The sequence below is a fragment of the Gouania willdenowi genome, chromosome 9 (assembly GCF_900634775.1).
Source record: "Gouania willdenowi chromosome 9, fGouWil2.1, whole genome shotgun sequence".
Classification (NCBI taxonomy): Eukaryota; Metazoa; Chordata; class Actinopteri; order Blenniiformes; family Gobiesocidae; genus Gouania; species Gouania willdenowi.
Window position 1 is genome coordinate 5,859,166 of NC_041052.1, and position 21,893 is coordinate 5,881,058.

General features: G+C 37.9%; 2 protein-coding genes across 4 annotated transcripts; both read left to right on the forward strand.

The window, feature by feature from the left end:
• On the forward strand, positions 1–16,607 carry rassf2b (Ras association domain family member 2b). Of its 3 annotated transcripts, XM_028457329.1 has the most exons (12): positions 1–249; positions 3,981–4,066; positions 4,978–5,019; positions 6,526–6,599; positions 8,252–8,327; positions 8,490–8,641; positions 12,076–12,191; positions 12,310–12,452; positions 12,547–12,700; positions 14,162–14,283; positions 14,429–14,526; positions 15,326–16,607. In XM_028457329.1, the coding sequence occupies exons 4-12, from the start codon at positions 6,547–6,549 to the stop codon at positions 15,393–15,395; spliced, it is 984 nt and encodes a 327-aa protein (XP_028313130.1). In that variant the 5' UTR covers positions 1–249; positions 3,981–4,066; positions 4,978–5,019; positions 6,526–6,546; the 3' UTR covers positions 15,396–16,607. The 3 variants fall into 3 exon arrangements, with proteins under 3 accessions (XP_028313130.1, XP_028313129.1, XP_028313131.1); XM_028457328.1 differs by lacking the exon at positions 3,981–4,066; XM_028457330.1 differs by lacking the exon at positions 3,981–4,066 and having other exon boundaries at positions 1–245.
• Positions 16,608–17,872: 1,265 nt separating this feature from the next.
• sprn2 (shadow of prion protein 2) lies at positions 17,873–21,547 on the forward strand. Its single transcript, XM_028456901.1, has 3 exons — positions 17,873–17,892; positions 17,992–18,073; positions 20,623–21,547. The coding sequence occupies exons 1-3, from the start codon at positions 17,873–17,875 to the stop codon at positions 21,151–21,153; spliced, it is 633 nt and encodes a 210-aa protein (XP_028312702.1). The 3' UTR covers positions 21,154–21,547.
• Positions 21,548–21,893: the final 346 nt, after the last annotated feature.

Genomic DNA, 21,893 nt, shown 5'->3' on the forward strand with positions numbered 1-21,893 from the left:
GACACGCCGCGCGGACAAAGGCGCTGCCAGCGGCGCTTTCTGATTGGCTGCCAACCCCAGAGCGTGACGCTTCCGCAGCACAAGGACCTCACGCTCATACACACACACACACACGGCTGCGCGCGCCCTCCTTGATTGTTTCCTCCAGCGTAGGAAGAAGCACGAGCCTGCCGTTACCGGAGGAAAGTAGTGTCGTTACCGGAGAGCGAGTGTCGTTACCGGAGCGTGGACCGAGGGGAGTCGAGGCAGGTAAGCCCGGAGAGGGCGTCCGTCCGTGGGCTGCAGTCAGAGCGGAGGGTCGGTGGTGAGGGTGGATGAAGTGACAGGAGCGTGTAGCACTTTGATAACGTGTTGGTAAAAACAAGACTCGGTTACTTTATATAAAGCTCCGTCACACACACACACACACACACACACACACACACACACACACACACACACACACACACAAAACACGACTTTATGCAAATGCTGGGGTGTCAAATGAACATGCAGGGATGTAATGGCACACAGTACAGCACTCAACACTGGGCAGCCATAACATTATGACCACCATCATGTTACAAAGTCTCATCAATAGACGGAAAAAATCAGCATTACCTCAAACACCCTCAGCAGATCTTTTTTATGAACTTTATTTGGAGGTACTGAACCCTGCAAGCATCATCAGTTCATTCACAGAACCCTATTTAATTGAAGAAGAAGAAAAAAAAAAATTAATCATTAATTTATTTTTAATAAGTATAGATTTTATTTGGACACATCAGCCTGCACCGATTTTTTTTTTTTTTTTTTTAAATAATTTTAATTGTCTTTGTTCAAAATGCTTTGATTTTAATTATTATATTTATGTTTATTTTTGATCAAATGTAAACGTCATTATAATTTTATGTTTTGGAAGACATTTTGTGTTTTTTTATCGTTCCATGTATTTTTCTGTCATTTTTTTATATTGTGTGTGTAATTGTTGTCATTTTGTATATTTTTGTTTGTGTTATATTTTTCTGCATTTTTATCATCATTTTATGTTTTTTTCTGCATTTTTGTTGTCATTTTGTAATTTTGTATATTTTTCTGCCTTTTTGTTCTCATTTTATACATTTTTGTCATTTTGTATATTTTGTTTTGTAATTTAGTATATTTTTTCTTGCAGTTTTGTATATTTGTGTGTTTTTTTAAGTCATTCTGGGCATTTACATTGGCAGCGGCCACCAATAATGGACTGAGGGATGCGTGTGGCCCCGGGGCCTCCAGTTGCCCATGTCTGAAGTCAACCCTCACAAACCCAAAGTCGTAAATTTAGAAGCTTTGATGGCTTTCCAACAGATGCTGCTGCAGATGTTTTGACTTCATTCTATTGTTGGATAATTTCTACTCACTGACTGATAATGACAATACGGTCGTATCTCATGGATGTAAAAGTTCTTCTTATAGATACTGAGGGAACTTTGCCTGCTGGGGGCTTTGCATTCGTGGGTCCTTTTGAGTCTTGGCTCCATTGTTTGAGTTTTCAAAGCAGCAGTAATTGACACGCAGAGCATGTGGACACATTTGTCATTTACTGACACTGCTCAGCCTTCTCTCTGCCTGTGCATCAGCAAGTCTTAGCATAGCGACATTTACTTCAATAAATGCTCGCCGTTCAATGTAGGAAAATATCACCAGGGTTACAGTAGTCAGACATATTGTATATTTTGCACAGCCCTTCAAGCAAATGCACAAAATAAATCCATAAACACAAAAAATAACAAAAAACTACACAAAATGACTCATAAAACACATCAAATGGCTACATAAGACCCAAAATGACCCCAATAACACACATAACTACAATAGAATCACACTAGGTGACTCCAAATTACATATATTTAAAAAAATAAGTGTCAACGAAAATACACAAAATAACTCCAAAAACACACAAAACTACAATTTAAAAAAAACACGCGACTTGAAAACACATATTATAGAAACATACACAAACTGACAACACAAAGACACAAAATAACTCCAAAAACACACAAAACTACAGTAAAAATACATGAAGTAACTACAAAATACATATACAATGGTCCCTCGTTTATCGCGGGGGTTGCGTTCTAAAAATAACCCGCAATAGGCGAAATCCGCGATGTATTCAGCTTTATTTTTTACTGTTATACATGTTTTAAGGCTGTAAAACCCTTCAACACACACTTTATACACTTATCAGACAGGAATTAACATTTCTCTCTTGTTTAAACACTCTCAAACTTCTGTATTACAGAAAAATGCACAGTGACAACTAAAATACACAAAATATCTCTAGACACAATGACTCCAAGATCACACAAAACTACAATATATATATATATATAAACTGACTCAAAAAAACATTTGGGACATTGTAGAAAAATCCACAAAATGACGACAACAAAAGAAAAATCCACAAATTAATACCTAAAACATCCATCCATCCATTTTCAGACCCACTTATTCCTGTTTGTCAGAGTTGCGGGGGTCTGCCGGTGCCAATCTCCGGCTCTCATTGGGCACTGGGCGTGGGTACACCCTGGACAGGGACTCCTAAAACACACAAAATAAAACAAGATGAAAAGAAAAAATACAAAATAGCAGGGAAATACACACAACCATTTGTTTTTTCTACGTTTTAATGCTCAGATTCTAAATGTCATTATTCTAAATACTGACAAATGTTAATAATGTCACCCTTGGTTCAGTCCATCACAGATTTGCAGGCCCTGTTGTGATCAAAGTTGCCCATCTTTGCTGCAAACAAACTGCGTTCTCAACGAAAACCAACCCACGTTTGCTCTTTGCAGAGGGAGTAGAGCAGACGTTATGTAACAAACACGAAAGAGTTAAAATTCCTCTTCTCATGCATTAAGCAGCCAGTGAGAGGCAGAGCCAGAAAGTGAGTGTTGAAGCTGAAAAATCAGACAGATCCTTTTATCCTGCAGTTAAACCCTTCAGCTCTGTGATCACACATATGCCACCATGAAAGTCAGACTTATTTAATTATTACGTTTAACTGAGGCAGAAACGAGCCAGACTTTCAGCATCGTTTCCACATCCTTAAGTAGATTAACGTGATATCATCTGCGTATACATCTTTATTTGTGATTAATAGCGATAAAGTAACACTTTGTTTGATTCAACACAGGGAACCTAGAGGCATGAATTCAAAGTTAATCCCAGTGTGACAGCCAGGGTGAAACTAACAAGAAACATCTGAGAGTCACACTCACTATTTTTGGCTTCGTGTTTTAGGCTCAGATGTTTCTGGTGTTGCTATGATGACGGTAACAATAGAAATAGAGAGAGATGCAGAGCAGTCATCATGTGGAGGCTGCTGAGGTTGATTAAGACATTATTTACTGACGATGTTCAGCAGAAGCACAAAGCCCAACTGCATGTTTGTGTTTTATTTAAAGAGAGAGGAACAAAGGAGACGTGTCAAAGTTATGGTTTTAATATCATGGATGCTGCAGAGGGCTTTTAGTTCAGTTACAGAGGAAACAGGGAAACATAAATAATGTTCTTTCATTAAAATCAATTTAAAAATTGTATGTGAACCAAACGAGCTGATGAAGCCAAATGAGTGTTAAAGATATGAAAGCGATGCAGGCTGACGTTGTGAGGGCACACGGGGGACTTGAGTCAGTCAATGAGCTCCGTATTTCACACCGTCAGCTGTGTCTCAGACAGTATTCATACACTACAGCAGTGTTTTTCAACCTTGGGGTCATGACCCTATGTGGGGAATTTAAATGGGGTCACCTGAAATGTCTAGCAACTGATAAAAATAATAAATGAATATTTTTTTACAGAATTTTTTTTAATTAATATTTTTTGGAATTAAAACACACAATTACTAATCCTGGCCAATATGTATTTTTTTTAGGTTTTTTCTTGGTTTTTTTCTTAATTTTTTTTCTTTCTTTTCTTTTCTTTTTTCCCTCTAATCTGTATTTCTATCACAGTTAAACAAACATGATCAAAAACTCATTCTAGAAGAAGGAAATAAAACGCTTTGTGATGTCAGAAGGCGGTCGCGATCCAAAAAAAGGTTGGTAATCGCTGCACTACAGTATCACTATATAGTAGGGCTGTGATTAAACTCAACAAGATTTCTCGTCGCGTTAAAAATCTGTCTTGCGAGACAGATTTTTGAAAAATGTTTTTTGATATTACTGCATACATGTACTTTTTGTGTTCAGAAGGGAGTGGGTGGATGTATGAACATATTAGTCCCACCCCTTTTCCTACATTACAGTAATAAATAATCAATTTTCCACATCCTGTTTTCTAACCATTGCTGGTGTTAATAGATTAATTTTGTCTCATATTTATTAGATTTTAATTAAATGCACACAAAAAACATATTACACACTTTCAAAATTGTCATACAACGTAAAGATATTTTCTTTTAAATTGCTTGATTTTTTTGTACACTCTTCAATTTCCATCGGCCAAACTGTTCCAGAATCTATGTACGACTTACTTGTACTTGCACAGCAGCGGCTCCTTCACTGTGGCTGTGCTATTAAAGACTAATGATTTTCATTGTGTGGGTCAATGGTGATCCTTTGGGATTCTGACACGGCTAATATAGATGCTGAAATATTGATAGACCTTAGCATGAGGCTGGGCTGATTAGCCTTTAATATTTAATGCATCCCTGATACCTGAACACATTTTCTTTCAGTGATTGACATGCATTCAGTTTGAGTGTTTAAACTCATTTGTAATAAACCCTGTGATAATTCTTTTTGAGCTCGTTTGAGGAAGTTTTTCTGTGTAAGGGTCACTGTTGGTTTCCTGTGTGACTGATTGAGCGAAGGAGGAAGTGATTTTAACGGAAGCCGAACACTTCCTTTAGTCACCAACACTCTTACTCGTCTCTTCAGTCACATTCAAGACAAAAAAATAAACGCTGATGTGCATTTAAACCTGCCGTTTCCCTGTTTCCTCCCACAGGAATCTGTTTGTTTGGATTCACATCTCAGCGTCCTCATTAAGGTAAGACTCATAATCTGCTCAGCTATTGGAATATTTAGGATCACATGACATGAATCTGAATTTGAGAAGCAGAAATATTACATTTTTGGATTGTACCATACTAAGATTAATTTTTTTCAACAGGAAAAATACAAATTCAAGTTACTAATTCAGTTTCAGAACAGTAAAATAAATTTGAAGTTGTTCCTTTTAAATTCAATACCAACTATTGAAATTTAGTTTCTAGTGGCACAAATGTCAGCACATTGCATATCTTTCCTTAAAGGTGCAGTCCGCAACTTTCAGATCCCTCCCTCCCCCGCTGCTCTCTTGCCCTGCCTCCAAACTTTCCAAAGTCCTTCCCTCAGAGGGTCTAACAAGCTAACGTTAGCCCGACAGCAACATCACAGTAATATAACATGCACTATTAAAAGCATATTACTGCAACACTTCTCTCTCTCTCTCAATGTGCACTGCACACACCAGTCTTGCAGCAGCTGCAGCAACACATTGTCACTCACAGCAGCCCACACGAACAACACATGCACTACAGAGTTCTAGTGTAACAATTACACAAACATAATGTAAATCAAGCAGCAGTAATTACCTTTCAGGCAGAAAAGTCACCAATTCCATTTTGTAATCCTCCAGACCATACACTGTAAAAAAAAAAAAAAAAAAAAAGATGGCTCTCCAGCCACCTGAAAGGGGCGGGGACTGTGAGCAACTGCTGTCAGACAGTCCGTCAAACACAATCCTGGCTCTGAATGGTTCTTTTTGCTTGGTCGCGGTGCATTCTGGTAATCTGCCAAAGGCTTCACGAGCAGCAGGATGGACTCAATGAGTCTGTTTTTTTCACACAAACTACTAGTTTGATGTAAATCTGTCCTTACATAGTGACAGCTTTAGCAAATATGACAAAAAGTCACTTTTATAAGAGTTACTGTGATGTTGCTGTCGGACTAACGTTAGCTTGTTAGATCCTCTGAGGGAGGGACTTTGGAAAGTTTGGAGGCAGGGCAAGAGAGCAGCGGGGAGGGAGGGGGAGGGAGGGATCTGAGGGTTGCGGACTGCACCTTTAAAACATTTAACATGACCTCAGAGATAAATGTTTAAACAGCTGAAATTGTTTGTAAGTAGTAAGTCATCCCTGCTTCCTGCACCTGTTTGTCTCTTTATTGAAGGCTTTAGTTTCCTGAACCAAATCCAACACACACACACACACACACACACACACACACACACGTTCACTCATTCAGCAAAGCAAAAAGGCCGACCACAGATGGCAGAATGCCACGGAAAACAGCTGCACGCGCAATAGTTCCGTGAAAACAGAGGGAGTTATTGATTAAAAGTAGATGATCCAACATGATGAGGTTTGTGGTGGTTGATAAGATCTTCTGTTATGGTTTAGAGTGACTTTTATTCGTCCTTCTGTTCAATAACTTCTCTTCTTTGCTGCTGTCATGAGGACTGGAGTCATGAGACTGATGCATTCACACTCTGTGTTCCTCCTTTTTCCTGCAGCTCCTCTAATGCTCACTGAGAATGGATGACACACAGTACGGGGTTCAGATAGGAGAGAAGAAATTCATCAGCAAGTAAGGCTACGCACACACACACACACACACGTACACACTCAACTAAAGCTGCTAGAGATGATGTTTTTGTTTTTATCAGATAAAGACATAGTCTAGGCCTCATGGATTGATAACTTGAAGACGCAAACGTAGAAGTTGTGATAACAAGTTGAAGTTGGTATCATTTTGAGGTTGTGTAGTTTCTGAAAAATTATGTTGTAGTTTCAGCTTCTGTGTACAACATGTGAAATTAACCCCTTGTTTGCCGAAAACCGCCCAAAAAAATTTTTTTTTTTCATTTCTTGAAATATGCATCCTGAATTCCAACCCAATTTCATTATATGGATTTATTTGACGTAAGAGACCATCAGTGATATAAATCAAGGCATTTGAAGAACTTTGGAACATTTTATGACCTAAAATAAAAAAAATTTCAGATAACTTTATGGAAGTTTGGGATAATTTTCTCACCTGGTGAGCCAAACAGTGTTATAATTTACCTTAATGGGTGTCACTCTAATCGTCTTGAATGGATAGAGTTTTAAAAGTGCTGTTGTAGGTGCCACAAATGTGCACAACTGGTCAAATTAACCATTTATTTTCAGAAGGGTGAAAAAAGCCCTTTTTCCTCTTATTTATAATGTTGGATGTTTATTTTGGTGATCGTGGTATAATGATTAAGGAATCAGGCTTCCAACCTGTGCCATCACTGTGGCATGTTGAGCAAGTCCCTTAAACCCAACTGCTCGTGTTGTGCGTCGCTTTGGATAAAAGCGGCTGCTAAATGAAAATGCGATTTTGGGATTTACACAGAAATATCAAAATCTGGGTGAAATTGAATGTCTAGAGGAGTGAGGTGATTGCAGGAAATACTGGGAACAAACTAGAACAAATGTTGCCAAGGCAATTACTCTCCTAATTGTCTAGATAAGAAACACAATAAATCACAGTAAGAATGGAGTAAAAACACCTCCACATCACACAATGCAATCCATCAAACTATTCACTACATCAAGTTCTCACAAAACCAAGATATATTAAATGATTGTCCTCATTATCCATTCCTGTCATTTAGGTCAGGGGTGTTCGCCAGATGCCTTCAAGAAACTAAGAATATTCTTTGAACAATTTAAGCCAATTTTTGCTTATTTTTACCCTTTTTCTGCAACTACACCAAACATGCCAGATTTTAACCTATTTTCATCACTTTTTCTTGCCATATTTTTGCAGCTTTTAATAATTTTTTTTGCTACATTACTCATTTCTGGCACTTGTCCATCAAATTTCAATGCCTTTTCTGCAATTTTTTTCCACTTTAAGATATTTCTGGCACTTATAAACCCTTTCTACCACTTTTCCCACCTCGTGTTGCATATGTTGACCCATTATCGTCGTTTTTGACCTCTTTTCACCATATTTCCTGCTTATTTTAACATTTTAACCACATTCACAATTTGTCGTGCCCGTTATTTGCTAGTCTAAACTAATTGTTCCTACTTTAAAAATGACCTTCCCATCCATGTTTATTTTGGGGGTTGCGCGCTGAAAAAGTTAAAAACCACTGATGTAGATGTGTTTCAGATCTGTGTTTATCTTGCAGGTTTCAGACCTAGTATTTAAACCCCCTTACGTCATAGGTTTGTTTGTGTCTAACAATACTTCTCTGTCATCAGGGTAACAGTTTTATCACATCTGAAAACGTACAACCTTTATTATGACGGACAGAATCTACAGCTGCGACACAGAGAGGTGAGTGCGTGTCACTTATCTTTGGCTTTATATTTCAACGTTTTCTAATGCAACAGAAAAGCATTTCCTCTGCATATTGTATGTTACGCATTCGATCCCTGAGGAGCACTAAGTAGTTCTCCCGTGCTGCGTGCATTGATCCGAGCCTGTGTGTCCTCACAGGAAGAGGGCGAGCTGGTGGTGGAGGGCTTGCTGAACATCTTTTGGGGCCTTCGGCGACCAATCAGGCTTCAGATGCAGGACGACCACGAGCGAATCCGTCCGCCTCCTTCCTCCACATCCTGGCACTCTGGTTGTAATCTGGACAGTCAAGGGTAAACTCAGAGATCCTATTACGTCTCAGTGACTGGCAATATGTAGTAGTGGGTCGGTGGGGGCAAGTATGGATCAGTTTCTACACTGTTTTTATTATAAATGTGTTTTAGTTGGGTAAATATTTGTTGCAGAGTATTTTCATCCACGTTTAGATTAAAATTGGATTTAGGCTGTGTTCGTAATGTCATACTAACCAACTCATCATACTAAGTCTGACGTCAAAATGAGTATGTAATGCGTTCACATTAGATATTATGGGAAGATTGCGTATGCCAGAAATACCCAAAGTATACTATGGCAGGGGTGTCAAACTCATTTTAGTTCAGAGGCCAAATATGGAGCAGTTTATCTTAAGTGGTGAGAAAATGAGTAATTTATTCATTATTGTGCAGTAGTTTGCACTTTCACGTATAAATACATTATAAAATATGTACAGCACTGATAATATCACAGCAATCAATGACAGATACCAGTCCCTTCACTTTCAACTTATTTGAATGTACAACCCATTTTATTTGTGCAATAATTTAAAGGAAATTGCAGGATATCTGAATAATTTATTTGTTTATTTATTTATTTTTCTTCTTTTTAACAATTTGAGATTAAATGACTGCCATCATGTGATAAGGGTTTGGATGTGGATTGAAATTGTGTTGGTAATTTAAACAAGGATTCATGGTCTCTGAATGTTTTGCTTTCTACTGCAGGCCAAATTGGACTCTCTAAAGCAGTGTTTCTCAAATTGGGGTACCTGTACCACTAGGGGTACGCGCTAGTACTACAGGAGGTACTTGAGAGGGAATGGGAAATTAACAAATGAAAGCATTAAAAATATAGGGTTTTTGTAGTTTATTTTAGTATTTTTTAAGATGATCAAAATGTTTAGAACATTAACTAAAAACACGGGTCAGTCTTAAAAACTATAGAAAAAAAATATTTGATCCCACTTATTTATAAAAAAAGATTCTTTAAAATGTGCATTATCACTCTTTTATTCCATCATTGCGCTCTATTGTTGTTTTTTCACAATATTCTGAACAAAATGTTGTAGTTGGACAAACGGGGCAGGGGCGCATATCCCAGTGGGGGATGCAGGGTTGTGGTTTGCAGCCGCATAGACTTAAAAGGTAGATGGAGCATGACCCTTATCGAGGAGAGACTGCAAGAACTCCAGAACCTTGGGTACCAAGCAAAGCACTGGGTCCTCCCCATGGATTTCACACCACTCCACAAACAACTTCCACCTGTTGGCATACTGTAGCGGAGTGGACTGCACTCTGGCATTCAGGATGGTCTGCCTGACAGGTTCTGCACCTCTGCTTAGTAGTGATTTGGGCCTTTCAGTGGCCAAATGCATAAATGAAGGCGGTGAGGATTGGGATGCCAAACCTGACCCCCCCTGCTGGGACAGCAGATCTTTGCCACAAGGGGGCCACCAGCAACATGTGGCCCTCTTGAAGAACCCTCTTAAGTGTCGGCAAAATCAGAGGTAGCAGTGGAAAGGAGTAAAGGAGGCCCTTTGGCCAATGGTGCGCCAGCGGATCTTGGCCCAGAGGACTGGTGGTTTCCCTCAGGGAAAACCAAAGGGGACAGTGGGTTGATTCCTTTGAGGCAAAGAGATCAACCCCTGCTCTGCCAAAAAGACTCCAAATCATGCGCACCACCTCAGGGTGGAGGCGCCACTCTCTCAGTGGAGGCTTTTGACAGGAGAGGAAGTCACAAGAGAGCCAGGTGCACTGCTCGCAGTTCCAGCACATTGATGTGATCGGTGCTGTCCTGCACAGACCACCATCCTTGAACTATCCTGTGCTGTGCCACCTGGAGAGGATGGCATCTTTTTTGGCTGCCTTGGGCCACGCCCAGTGAGACGCCTCTTAAAAGGAAATCCCTGTCTCTCCAAGGGGCCAAGACAATGAGGCACTGTCGTGACCCTGAGAGGGTTTGAGGCCCTTCTTTTTAAAATTGACACTGAGGCCCAACTGGGCTCTTGTTTTGAAGTTAATCAAAAATGTTGTCAGTAGCACAATGGAGGATCTCCAAAAATCTCTGAAATATCAGCATGAAATGTGTTTTTGTGAGTTTTATGGATCAAATGAGCACATTTTGATATTGTACTTGGTCATCCTAATAATCCTTATAGTATATAGTAGACAGTAGTGATCGACCGATTCATTGGCTGGCCGATTTAATCAGCCGATTTTTGCGTGTTTTACGTGTATCCGCATCGGCCAATGCGCGCTGCTGCGTTCGCCGATCCACTGTATTAACAGAGCGGCTGCTGCAAGCTGCTCCTGTTACTGGATAGTGCAGAGGCTGCAGAGCCCCTCCCCCCACTAGCAGAGCGTGAAGCAAGCTTAAACTTTCAAAGCATCTTTTAACTGTTTAACTTTGTGTGTGGGGTGTGTGTGTGTGTGTGTGTGTGTGTGTGTGTGTGTGTGTGTGTGTGTGTGTGTGTGTGTGTGTGTGTGTGTGTGTGTGTGTGTGTGTGTGTGTGTGTGTGTGTGTGTCTTTCACTCTCTCTGCCTCAGTGCTGCGCTGAGAAGTTTTTAACTTTGAGAAGCAGTTCACTAGTTTGAATATTTATTCTTGTTGATGTAATTTAGAACAGAAACTTGAACAGTTTATTGCTTAATGCACATCTGACATCACGTTATTTTCCTCTGTTAATTTATGTTCTGGGGTTGTGTTGAATGGATTTTATTCATGTTTTTTTGGTGTGTTTAATACTATAATTTTGTGTCTTTATACTCAATAATCCTGTTAATAAAATATATCTTCAGTCAGGCCAACTTTTGTCAAAGCTATTTTCAGGACAAGGATGAACAGTTCTCTTTTATGATATTTCATGAGATGTCTCACTCTATTTTTTACTTGTTCTTGTTCTACATCACCTGTTTTTATTATATGTTAAATATTTTTTACTTAGTGTCATTCTACCTCACTTTTGTTAATTTCAATAAATGTTCCTTTTTTTTATTGAAACTTGTAGCATTTGTTTATCATCATAGTGTAATTTTTATGAGAGAAAGTAGTATCGGCTCAAGAAAATCGGCAGCCCGTATCGGTCATCGGCTAAGGAAAAAAAATCGATATCTGCATCGGCCCTAAAAACCGATATTGGTCGATCCCTAGTAGACAGTACTGTATATACTCATTAAGTGTGTAGTTTATCGTTCATCATTATTCAATTTCGAACACTACCCTGTTTGGGAAACTAGGCAGCATGGCAACCACAAACCACAGTCTCATATGTTTATACTTAAAATATTAGGTTTTATTTTATACACAATACATTTTCACATAAAATGGAAATGAATTCAGATCATTTTTCTTCAGTGTTCACAGTTTAAATCTGAGCTGCATGTGAACAATTCCTACTGTCTTCTCCTCTTTTGTCTCTTTGTTTTCCAACTCTTTGTTTCTCTTTTTGAAGTTGCCCTGGCAACACAGATGGTCAGCAGCCCACACAGCAGAGCCCGCCCTCAGTGGAGGTGACGCCACCAGACAACCAATCAGAGGACAACGGTGCGACAGAGGAACAGGCCGAAGGTTAATGAACCATCAGCCTATTCTGTTGGATTACTGTAATGAACTCATGGCTTCAGATGTGAATAAATCTTGATGATGTCGTAGCTTGATGGTCGTGTTTTTATTTTCCGTTGACTAGAGGACAATGAAAGCAGCGTTCAGCTTCTCAGGACAAAGAGTGATGCTGCGGTTTTGAGACGAGGTCAGCGAAGGTCGCCCAGCGACCAAAGGAAAATCAGACGCCACCGATTTTCAATCAACGGCCATTTCTATAACCACAAGGTGACGTCAGCTATGTTTACGTCAAGGAATCAGAAATAGTTGGAGTTGAAAGTACAAGGGCCGGTTTAAGTTGTTTTCTTCCTTTATCTCGTAGACGGCCGTGTTCACTCCAGCCTACGGTTCAGTCACTAACGTTCGGATCAACAGCTGCATGACGACGCCTCAGGTGCTGCGAGTTCTCCTCAACAAGTTTAAAATCGAGAACAGCCCAGATGACTTTGCTTTGTACCTCGTTCATGCAAGTGGAGGTGAGTGTGTCCGTTTGTTTGTTTGATCAAAGAGATGGACAACTTTTATCACAACGGGGGCCACAGAAATTTGATTGTCTAATCAAACGACCACATTATCAACATTTGTCAGCATTTAGAAACATGACTAATCTGAACATTAACACAGAGAACAACGGGTTTGTGTTTTTTTTCTGTTTGTTTTGTGTGATTCTAGAATCTTTCTGTGTATTTTTACTGTCTGTGTGTGTTATGAGACAATTTGTGTATTTTTGTGATTTTGTGTTTTTGTTGTTGCTTTGTGTATTTGTCGAGTCATTCTGAACATTTTCGGGTTTTTGTGTTTTGAGTCATTTTGTGCGTGTTTATATTGTCATTTTGTTTTTTTTGTTGGTTATTTTTTTAGATTCTGTTATCCATGTGTTTTTTTATATATTTTATTGTAATTAGGGTCCGAAGGCCACACTGGCCGTAGACACCAAAAATGCGAAGGAACCGCACGACCAGCAGGTTTGCCCGATTCATACAAAATTCACCACATGTATTCTTGACCCCAAGATGCGCAAATAGTTACATTATGACCACGCCCAAAACAAACAGGAAGTCAGCCATCTCGAGTCAAAGGTCAAAAATGGTGAAACGCATTTGCGCAAACTAGTCTGAGGGGCTTTATCCCATTCGCTTCAAACTCGGCCACTAACACTTAGGACCCACTGAAGATTAAAAATCTGAAGAATTTGCGTATATCTCTAGAGGTTTGGTCGTGGCGCCGCCGCAAAGTTGCTATGCTAATTCCTGAAGCACGCCACAATTTCAAACAACCCAAAACTCTGACACACAAAATTCAATCAGCCTCAAATTTCATACAAATGACATTTGCCCAAGCCTATTCATGACTGCCTTGAAACATTTCCCATCATGCCTTGCGTTTTTGACTGGCGCCATGTTCACTGTTAGCAACTATGGCATGCCATAATAGAAAAATGCATATAACTCTAATATTCAAAGTTCAAACCGTCTCATATTTGATACACATGTTGACTGTCCATCCCTAAACAAGACTCAAAGTCGAAATTACCCATCATGCCTTGCGTTCTCAGAGGGCGCCGCTTTTAGTAGCTTCCAATGCTAACAGCTCTAGCGGAAATATAATAGAATAGAATACATAATAGAAAAAACGCTATCATATACAAAGTTCAAACAGCCTCATAAACAATAATCAATGTGAAAAATACCCATCGTGCTTTGCGTTCTCGGGTTCTTTTCTATTATGGCGCACGCCATCATAGAAAACTGCTTGTAGACAGGTTGGAGGAATATGAGAAGATCTGGAGACAAATGATCACCTTCTTAGAAAGATAATAAGCTGCTTATTATGTGTACTGTCTGGACATGGATTGCTGCTGGGCTGATCCTGTTCTGCTTCCTAATAAAAATATTAGAAACAGTAGCATTAGCTAAACGTGTGTGTTGGTGTTTCAGAGCGTGCAAAGCTAAAACGCACCGACTATCCTCTGGTGCTGAGAGTGATCCAGGGCCCGTGTGAGCAGGTCTGCAAAGTGTTTCTCATGGAAGAAGATCTGGGAGAAGAAGTCACGTACGACGTATGTCAGCACTTTGTTTTATTATAAAGTTTGTATTGAAGACCTGAAAACTTGACTCAACTTTAAAGTGTACCTCTGTTTTCTTTAAGAAAAATCTTTCTTGCTTCCCTCCTTTGATTAATATTGCTAATTTTCTTTCCACTAGGTGGCGCAGTACATTAAGTTTGAAATGCCCGTCCTGAAGAGTTTCATTACCAAGCTTAAAGAAGAGGAGGACAGAGAAGTGCAGAAACTCAGGAGAAGGTAGAACAAAGTTAATTGTATCTTTTTCACTGAATTATATCTATATATCCAGGGGTGGACTGGCCATCTGGCAGATTAGGCAGTCAACCTAAAGTAGGTCTGCCCGGTCCGCTACCTTTTTTTAGTTTTTTTTTTTTTTTTGACGAGCGAGTGTTCGCAGACATTGTAACAGGTGGTTAAAAATGGTCCAAAAGTGGCAAAAACATGGCAAGAAAAAGTGTAAAGTGACTAAAATGAGCCAAAAGCAGTCAAGAGTGGCCAAAAAGGGCAAAATTAAGAGGAACCGGGTGGTATGTAATGAGAAAAGATAACTTTAATGGGCAAAATGTGGAACAAAAAGAGGCAAAACGTAGGGGGAAAAGGAAACAAGTGATATTTATAGCTTATTTGGATAAAAAAGTGGCCAAAAAAATAAAGAAAAGACAAAAATTGGTTAAGTGTCAAAAAGAACTTGCAAAAAATAGGGAAAAAGTATTTATTGACAAAAGGAAGCTAAAATCTGAAAAAGTGTCAACCTTTTGAAAATTAGACAAAGGTAGTTGCAAAATGGTCAAAGAATATAGGTAAAAAGGGGTTAAAAAGTTTCCCCTTTTAAGATTTTCTGGGGGAATAATTAAAATGAAGACAGAAAGCCACAGGTTGAGAATCACTGACTTATTAAGGGCTTCTATGTGGTGTTGCTGATAATGTGGTGGGCTGGTCTGGGCACAAAATACCAGGGCTGAATATTTGTCCCAGTTCATCCCTGATTACATCTATCAAATCTCTATTTCTATAACCGTATGATTGTCCTCTGCAGGTATAACTACCTGCGATGTATCATTGAGCGGCAGCTCGACTGTTTCCCAGAGGGTCCAACGTGCATGTGACCAGCTGATGGTGAGGATCTCTGAGCAGAGCTACTGCACCAACACCTGTTTATGTGACTTTCCTATGAAACTGGTCTCCACTTCATCCACTCCATCCACACACTGGACATCTACGTGCTGCGTTATGTGTGCCCGTGGGTAGAGATGGTGTATAACGTGCACGGTGACTGACCGGAGGTGCACGAGCTGGGTTCAGCTCCTGGTGATGGGAGCCTTTACTGTGCAGAACGAGCATGAAACAAACTGTTTGAAGCACGTCATGTTATGATTGTAGTGAAGTGCCTGTGAAAAAAGGACATTTCCACACAAAACACAAAATAATGAACGGTTTCACATTTGCACATAACTCAGGTTTGAAAAGGAAGTTTGTGGCAATGAAAACATTCATGTGGGATTTGTCCAATGATGCCAAACACAACATTTAGCTCCTCTAATGCTATACAATAGCGTAGAAATTTGCACGTGCAGGTACAACAGGTGAGCTGGGGCAGATTTTTGTACATTTAATAATTCCTCCTGGGATTCTGTGGCTTTTTCAAACATATTTTAACCTTTATCACTCATTTTGTCAATATCAGATATTCTAAGAAGTTAAAAATTAGCAATTTCTTCAGAATTTGCTGTAAAATGCAGCAAATGGAAAAACAAAAGTCAGTTAATTTCAGGTACTGCTGTTTATGAATGACTTGTGTAAGCTTTAGTGATAAAGGAGATTAGGACAGAGCTACTTCCCATCAACAGTGATTAACAACGAGTAATCTTTTGTGATGACTGTTAGAGGGTGGGGCTTAGCGTACATACGTAATGACAGTGTCATCAATACTGCATTTAATTTGCATTGAGTCATTGTGTTGACAGTTTATTAAAGGGATGGTCATGTGCTGTCAACATTTAGATATCTATTATTATCATCACTGCTCATTTAGAGTGTGACCATTAGCATGGTTAGATAACAAGGACATAAAAGCACAAATAAAGGCGTTTAGAGTAGAAGGCAGTGTTGGAGGAAAATAAAATAAAGCCAATTTGGACAGTCAGTATTAGTATTTTTCCATCAGGTGTGTCAAACTTCTGTTTATTTTGAGGCCACAAACAAAAAACAGATCCAATAGTGAAAGAAAAGAAAAAAAATCACAATTGTAGAACACTTTTTAAATCATATGGTTATTCTTATTTTTGTCTTGATCATGAAAATTAAAAAAGAGAAATGGACTGGGAAAAAAAGATTTTTAAAAAAAAACAAAACAAAAAAAAGATTAAGACTAAAAAATTAAATGAAAAAAAATCAAGACAAAAAAGAATTTTTTTTTCTTCCACGAGAGGATCTATTTTTTTTTTTTTTTTTTTTTTTTTTTAAATCATATGCTAAAGTTGTCTGAATAAATGAAACCTTAACATATATAGCAACAAGCAGCTTGGAAATTAATAAATATTTTATTACAAAAATTAACAATATTATTCACACACATTTACACAATGATTCGAATAATATTTTTGTTCATAATTTGACAGACGCACCTGCTTTAATTGATGAGCAATAAGTGTCATTACTCATGTTATCAATGTGAAGAAAGCACAAGTGAAGCTTAAGTTCAATGATGATTAATGACATTTTTTACATTTAATTATGTCCATTAGGTCCTATTTTCTTCTACCTGTTTGTACCATAATATTACAAATGCTCTCTGAGCTGATTTTTAAGAGAGAAACTGAGGAAGATAAGATGATAATTAGAGGTCGTGTTACATTTCTCTTTGTTTCCTAATGTTGTCGTATTTGCAGCGCAGACAGGCTCCTCCTCCTCATCAGTCTAAGGTCTGTTCGTGACCCCCAGAGCGTGCATGTTATTTCTGGAGAGACTTTCTGCCTTTTTGTAATGTCTTTTTACAACATGAAGAAGAAACTGTCGTCTTTGTCACAAACGAGGATTTGTTAAAGAATAAAAGCTGAAGTTAAATGTCTCTTATTAATTCTATCAAGTTAATTTTGTCATCTTTTTTAATGATATGTAAAGGTTTCATTTCATTTTTTCAGGAAATTTACTTTGATCCCTTGACATGTTTCGACTGTCTTCTTCAGAGGCGTCTGCTGGCTTTGATGTTTCCTTGACTTCCCGTAATAATTCCAGCAAGATTTTTTTGTCGTCTTTTCGAATAATATGTTAGTTTTATTTATTTATTCAGGAAACTTTTTTTCAGGAAATTTACTTTGATCTCCTGACATGTTTTAAATGTCAACTGCCAGTCTTCTTCAGAGGCGTCTGCTGATGGCTTTGATGTTTTAACACATTAAATGTTTGTTGCGTAAACCTGGTCATCGTTAGGTAACTGTGTGTTTATTTTAAACTGTACATTAGTCGTATATAGTAGAAGCTTGGGTAAAGCTCTTTAGCCGTCCAGGTTTATTCACTCACTCAGAGCTTAGATAATTCAGACACATTTAGCAACGCCAACGTACAGCCTGACTCACAGGTATTTATGTCGTACAGCAGCTTATTGTGAGTCGGCCAATCGTCGTTTGCGCAGCGATTCGTTCCACCTGAGTGAGATTGTCTAAGAGAGATAACAGACTGGTCCTGAAACACACTTTCACACAGACGCTTCCAGTGGACGAGCATCACCACCATCATCATCATCATCATCAGCTTCTGCTTTTCATCCCCAAACATCCACCTGCAGGTGAGTTTGTTCTAAAACAATCAAGTTATCTCAAAATGACACTGTAAAGTTTAATTTAACTGTGACTTTCTGCATTTATGTCTGTGTCCTCCATTGCTTTTTTTTTTATTACATTACAAACATTTGATTCATATGAATAAATGTGTGGAAAAAAACCTCCTTTAAAGGCAGTAACGGTAGCTTTTTATCGTGCCTGCATAGTTTAGAATTTCCTAGATTTGTGGAAATTTCCATTGGTATTTTTATAATTTTACCATTGAATATAATATCTGAATGTGTAATTAATCCCTACTCTTATTTTCATGTTGATATAGTCACTGTTTTTGGTCTCTATAATTGTAATCTTGTATGTATCCTTTGTCTATTGTTTCTTTTCACCTTTGTTATAATTTCTTACATTGTAACAAAAGTAATTTTTTGGGATTATTACAGTAATTCTCATTCTGATTGTGACTAGTTTAGTTTTTCAAGTTGTAAATTTGCTTTTTCCCAAATTCATGAAATAGTGTTTGTTTTCATCAAACTTAAGTTATTTATTTATTAGTAATTGCCAACATATGTATTTATTGTAATGAAGTTAATGATGTATATAATATATTTAGATACTGTTTAATGATGCAGTTGATTGATTATGCATCGATACATATTGTATATTAAATCCAGAATAGCATGTAATAGTAACATTGTAATAATTACTGGGAGTTAACAAGTTTATTTTAATTCCTGCCCTTTTTTTAAGTCATATTTGTAAAAAATGTTTTTACATTTTTGTTTCAAAATAAATCTAAAACATCATGCTAATTTAAAATGTATTATTAAACCAATAATGTACTTTTTTATTGATTAGGTCTATATTATTTGTTAGTAATGGTTTTGATGTGTTGTATTAATAACAATGTAAATTAAAATGTCCATTTGTTATTTTACAATGACTACATTTTAATTCAATATGTGTGGGGAAGAGTTTAGTGTACTTTCATGTTAAATCTTAGTTAGTTTTATTTATATTTCCTGCTTTTGTCATTTATGTAATAATGTGTCAGTAACTCATACCATTAACATTAGAATAACAACAGTAACGCTTTCACTGCATCTGTTCAAAGACTCAAATGTCTACTTATGACTGAGTGAGATTTTTCATTATTTTATGTTTGTTTCAAACACTTCAATGTTTTTAATAATTGTCTACTTTCATTCTAAAATCTTTTTTTGATTTCTAAATCTTTAAAATCTCAACGTTAATCATCACATTGAGTTGCCTAGTGTGTGAAATGTGTTGTTAAACGGTGCTGCACAGCTTGTGTAAGATGAGTTTCCTAAAGCTGGATTAAGTAAATTTGTAGGTCATATAAATACCATAAGCTGGGAACATCTCGTATGTGCGTGTAAAAGTACTGATATATTCTAGTCAAGTAGAAGTACAGTTACTTGATTTAAGTTGTACTCGAGTACAAGTACAAATAAGTTTTACATAAAACACTTGAGTACTAGTAAAAAAAAGTAGCTCAATTAAATAGCACTCATAGTAAAAGTTACTAGTTACTTTCACCCTCAATGTTTATTTTTGGTAATAAATGTTACCACGGTTCCCTTGTATACAGTAAATATCTCATGTATGAATTTAAGAATTAGAAAGAAACCAAATCTTGCACAATTGAAACTTCATTTATTTAACACAAAGGCATCTGTATAAAATAAAAGGTTTGTCAAAATGTACAATCATTTTTGTAAATAAAATAACACCATTTAATTCAATTCAAAATAAAATAAAAATAAATGATCAGGCTCTAAGTATGGCTACATTTATAAAAACATGTGGGAAACAACATAATAGGTAGAAACCACAGTGTTGATCAGAAATACTGTAGCACGACTAAGAACAGATGGATTATTTCATTTTTTTCTAGTTCCACAATGTCCATTAAGCATTTAAAACCAAAAAAATAATAATTTACTCAGTAATGGTTGGGTGTAGAAATGTAATGAATTACTTTTCTTTAAAAAGTACTTGAGTACAAGTAAAATTACTGGTTTAGAAATGTACATATAAAAAGCACAAGTACTCATAAAAGCAACTCAATTACAGTAACGTGAGTACTTGTAATTACTTTCACTTCTGCAACACAACATCACACACTTGTTGAGTGTTTTCCTGCTTTTATTCCATCTGACAAATCAGAATCAGAATTCCTTTATTATTCCCAGGAGGAAATTTCTTACGTTACAGAAAAATCAACAAATAAAATAATAAAACAAAGACAAAAGAAAGAATAAACATTAAATAAGTGTATAATTAACTAAAATACTGTTAATAATAAGGATCAGTACACACACATTACAGTAGTAACAAAATAAAGTATGATTAATAATACAAATTTACAAATATGATAGATATTTACAAAAAATAACACAAAATGTTCAAAAATGACACAGGCAGCACATTAGAAATATTTCCATTATTGCTTTGTATGAAATCCAATAAGCAAAAATATTTTATGATTCCAGATTTGAAGAACAGAAAAGTGACCAATGCTGAACTTCTCTTCCAGGTTCTAATGATGGTGGGTGTGAACACACTTCCTGTCTCTGTGGCCCTCAGCCTGCTGCTCCTCACCACCGTGGTACCCAGCACCGAGGCCCGCCGTGGTCGTGGAGGAGGCTTTGGAGGAGGTTTTGGTAGAGGAGGAGGGGGCTCCAGCAGAGGAGGGTGGGGGGGCCAGTCCTACAGACCAGCTCCTGTAGTGGTGCAGAACAGGGGCCCCAGTGCAGGAAAGGTGGCTGGAGCAGCTGCTGCAGGGGCCATTGGAGGGGCCATGATTGGCTCTGCACTGAGCCGCCCCGGCTATGGGGGGGGTTATGGAGGCTATGGGGGGTACGGAGGAGGCTATGGAGGAGGGTATGGCAGCTACCCCCGCTATGGTGGTGGCGGCTATGGCTCCAGGCCCGGCTATGAGCCTGAGGGGTCCGGAGACATGGAGTATTACAGCGGAGCATCCAGCGGTCCCATCTACAACAGCATCATTGTGGTCATTGGTTCCATCATGTCTTTGCTCATGGGTCACTGGGCAGCCCTGCTGTAGGTGAAGGATGTGTTCCACAAACAACAGACTCAGATCCTCATCCCTGACCCTAATATCAGTGTGACGTGACCTTTTTGTACAAAAGCATTTAACAAATATTTATTCAGTTTATTTACGACATGGTTACATTCACTTTTTTTTGTTTTTGCACATGCCGAAAAAGGAGACGAGAGAAGCAGTTTGCTTATCTAAGTCCCATCCCCTTAAAATAAAAAACTACCACCTAATGTGTCAAACTCATGAGCCGAGGGCCAAATCCGGCCTTTTGGAGCAAACAGGAAGTATAAATGATAGAAATATTTGCAAGGGCTCAAAGTTTCCCCAGTGTTTTCTAGTGATTGCAGTCATTATTAATGTTAAATTGTTTTTGGTTTTGTTTTTTAAACTCAAATTCTTAAAATACCTTCAATTTTCCTCAAATTATTACCTAATATTTCCCTTAATTAAATAGAAATTGGTCACAAAATGTAGGAAATTAAGAGTGATTATCCTGTTGGCACTGAAATCTGTCACTTATTGCTTGGATATTGTCAGTTTTTTACATATTTTGTATTTCATGTATACGTAGAAGAGCAAACAAGGGAACAATAATGTTGAAATGACTCATTTTCCCACATTAAATATTGTGGCCCTCTTGAGATCAAACTGCTCCACATTTGGCTCCTGAATTAAAATGAGTTTGACACCCCTGACCTAATGTGAATAAAGTCAGATTTGGATCAATAATTATTTTTTTTAGT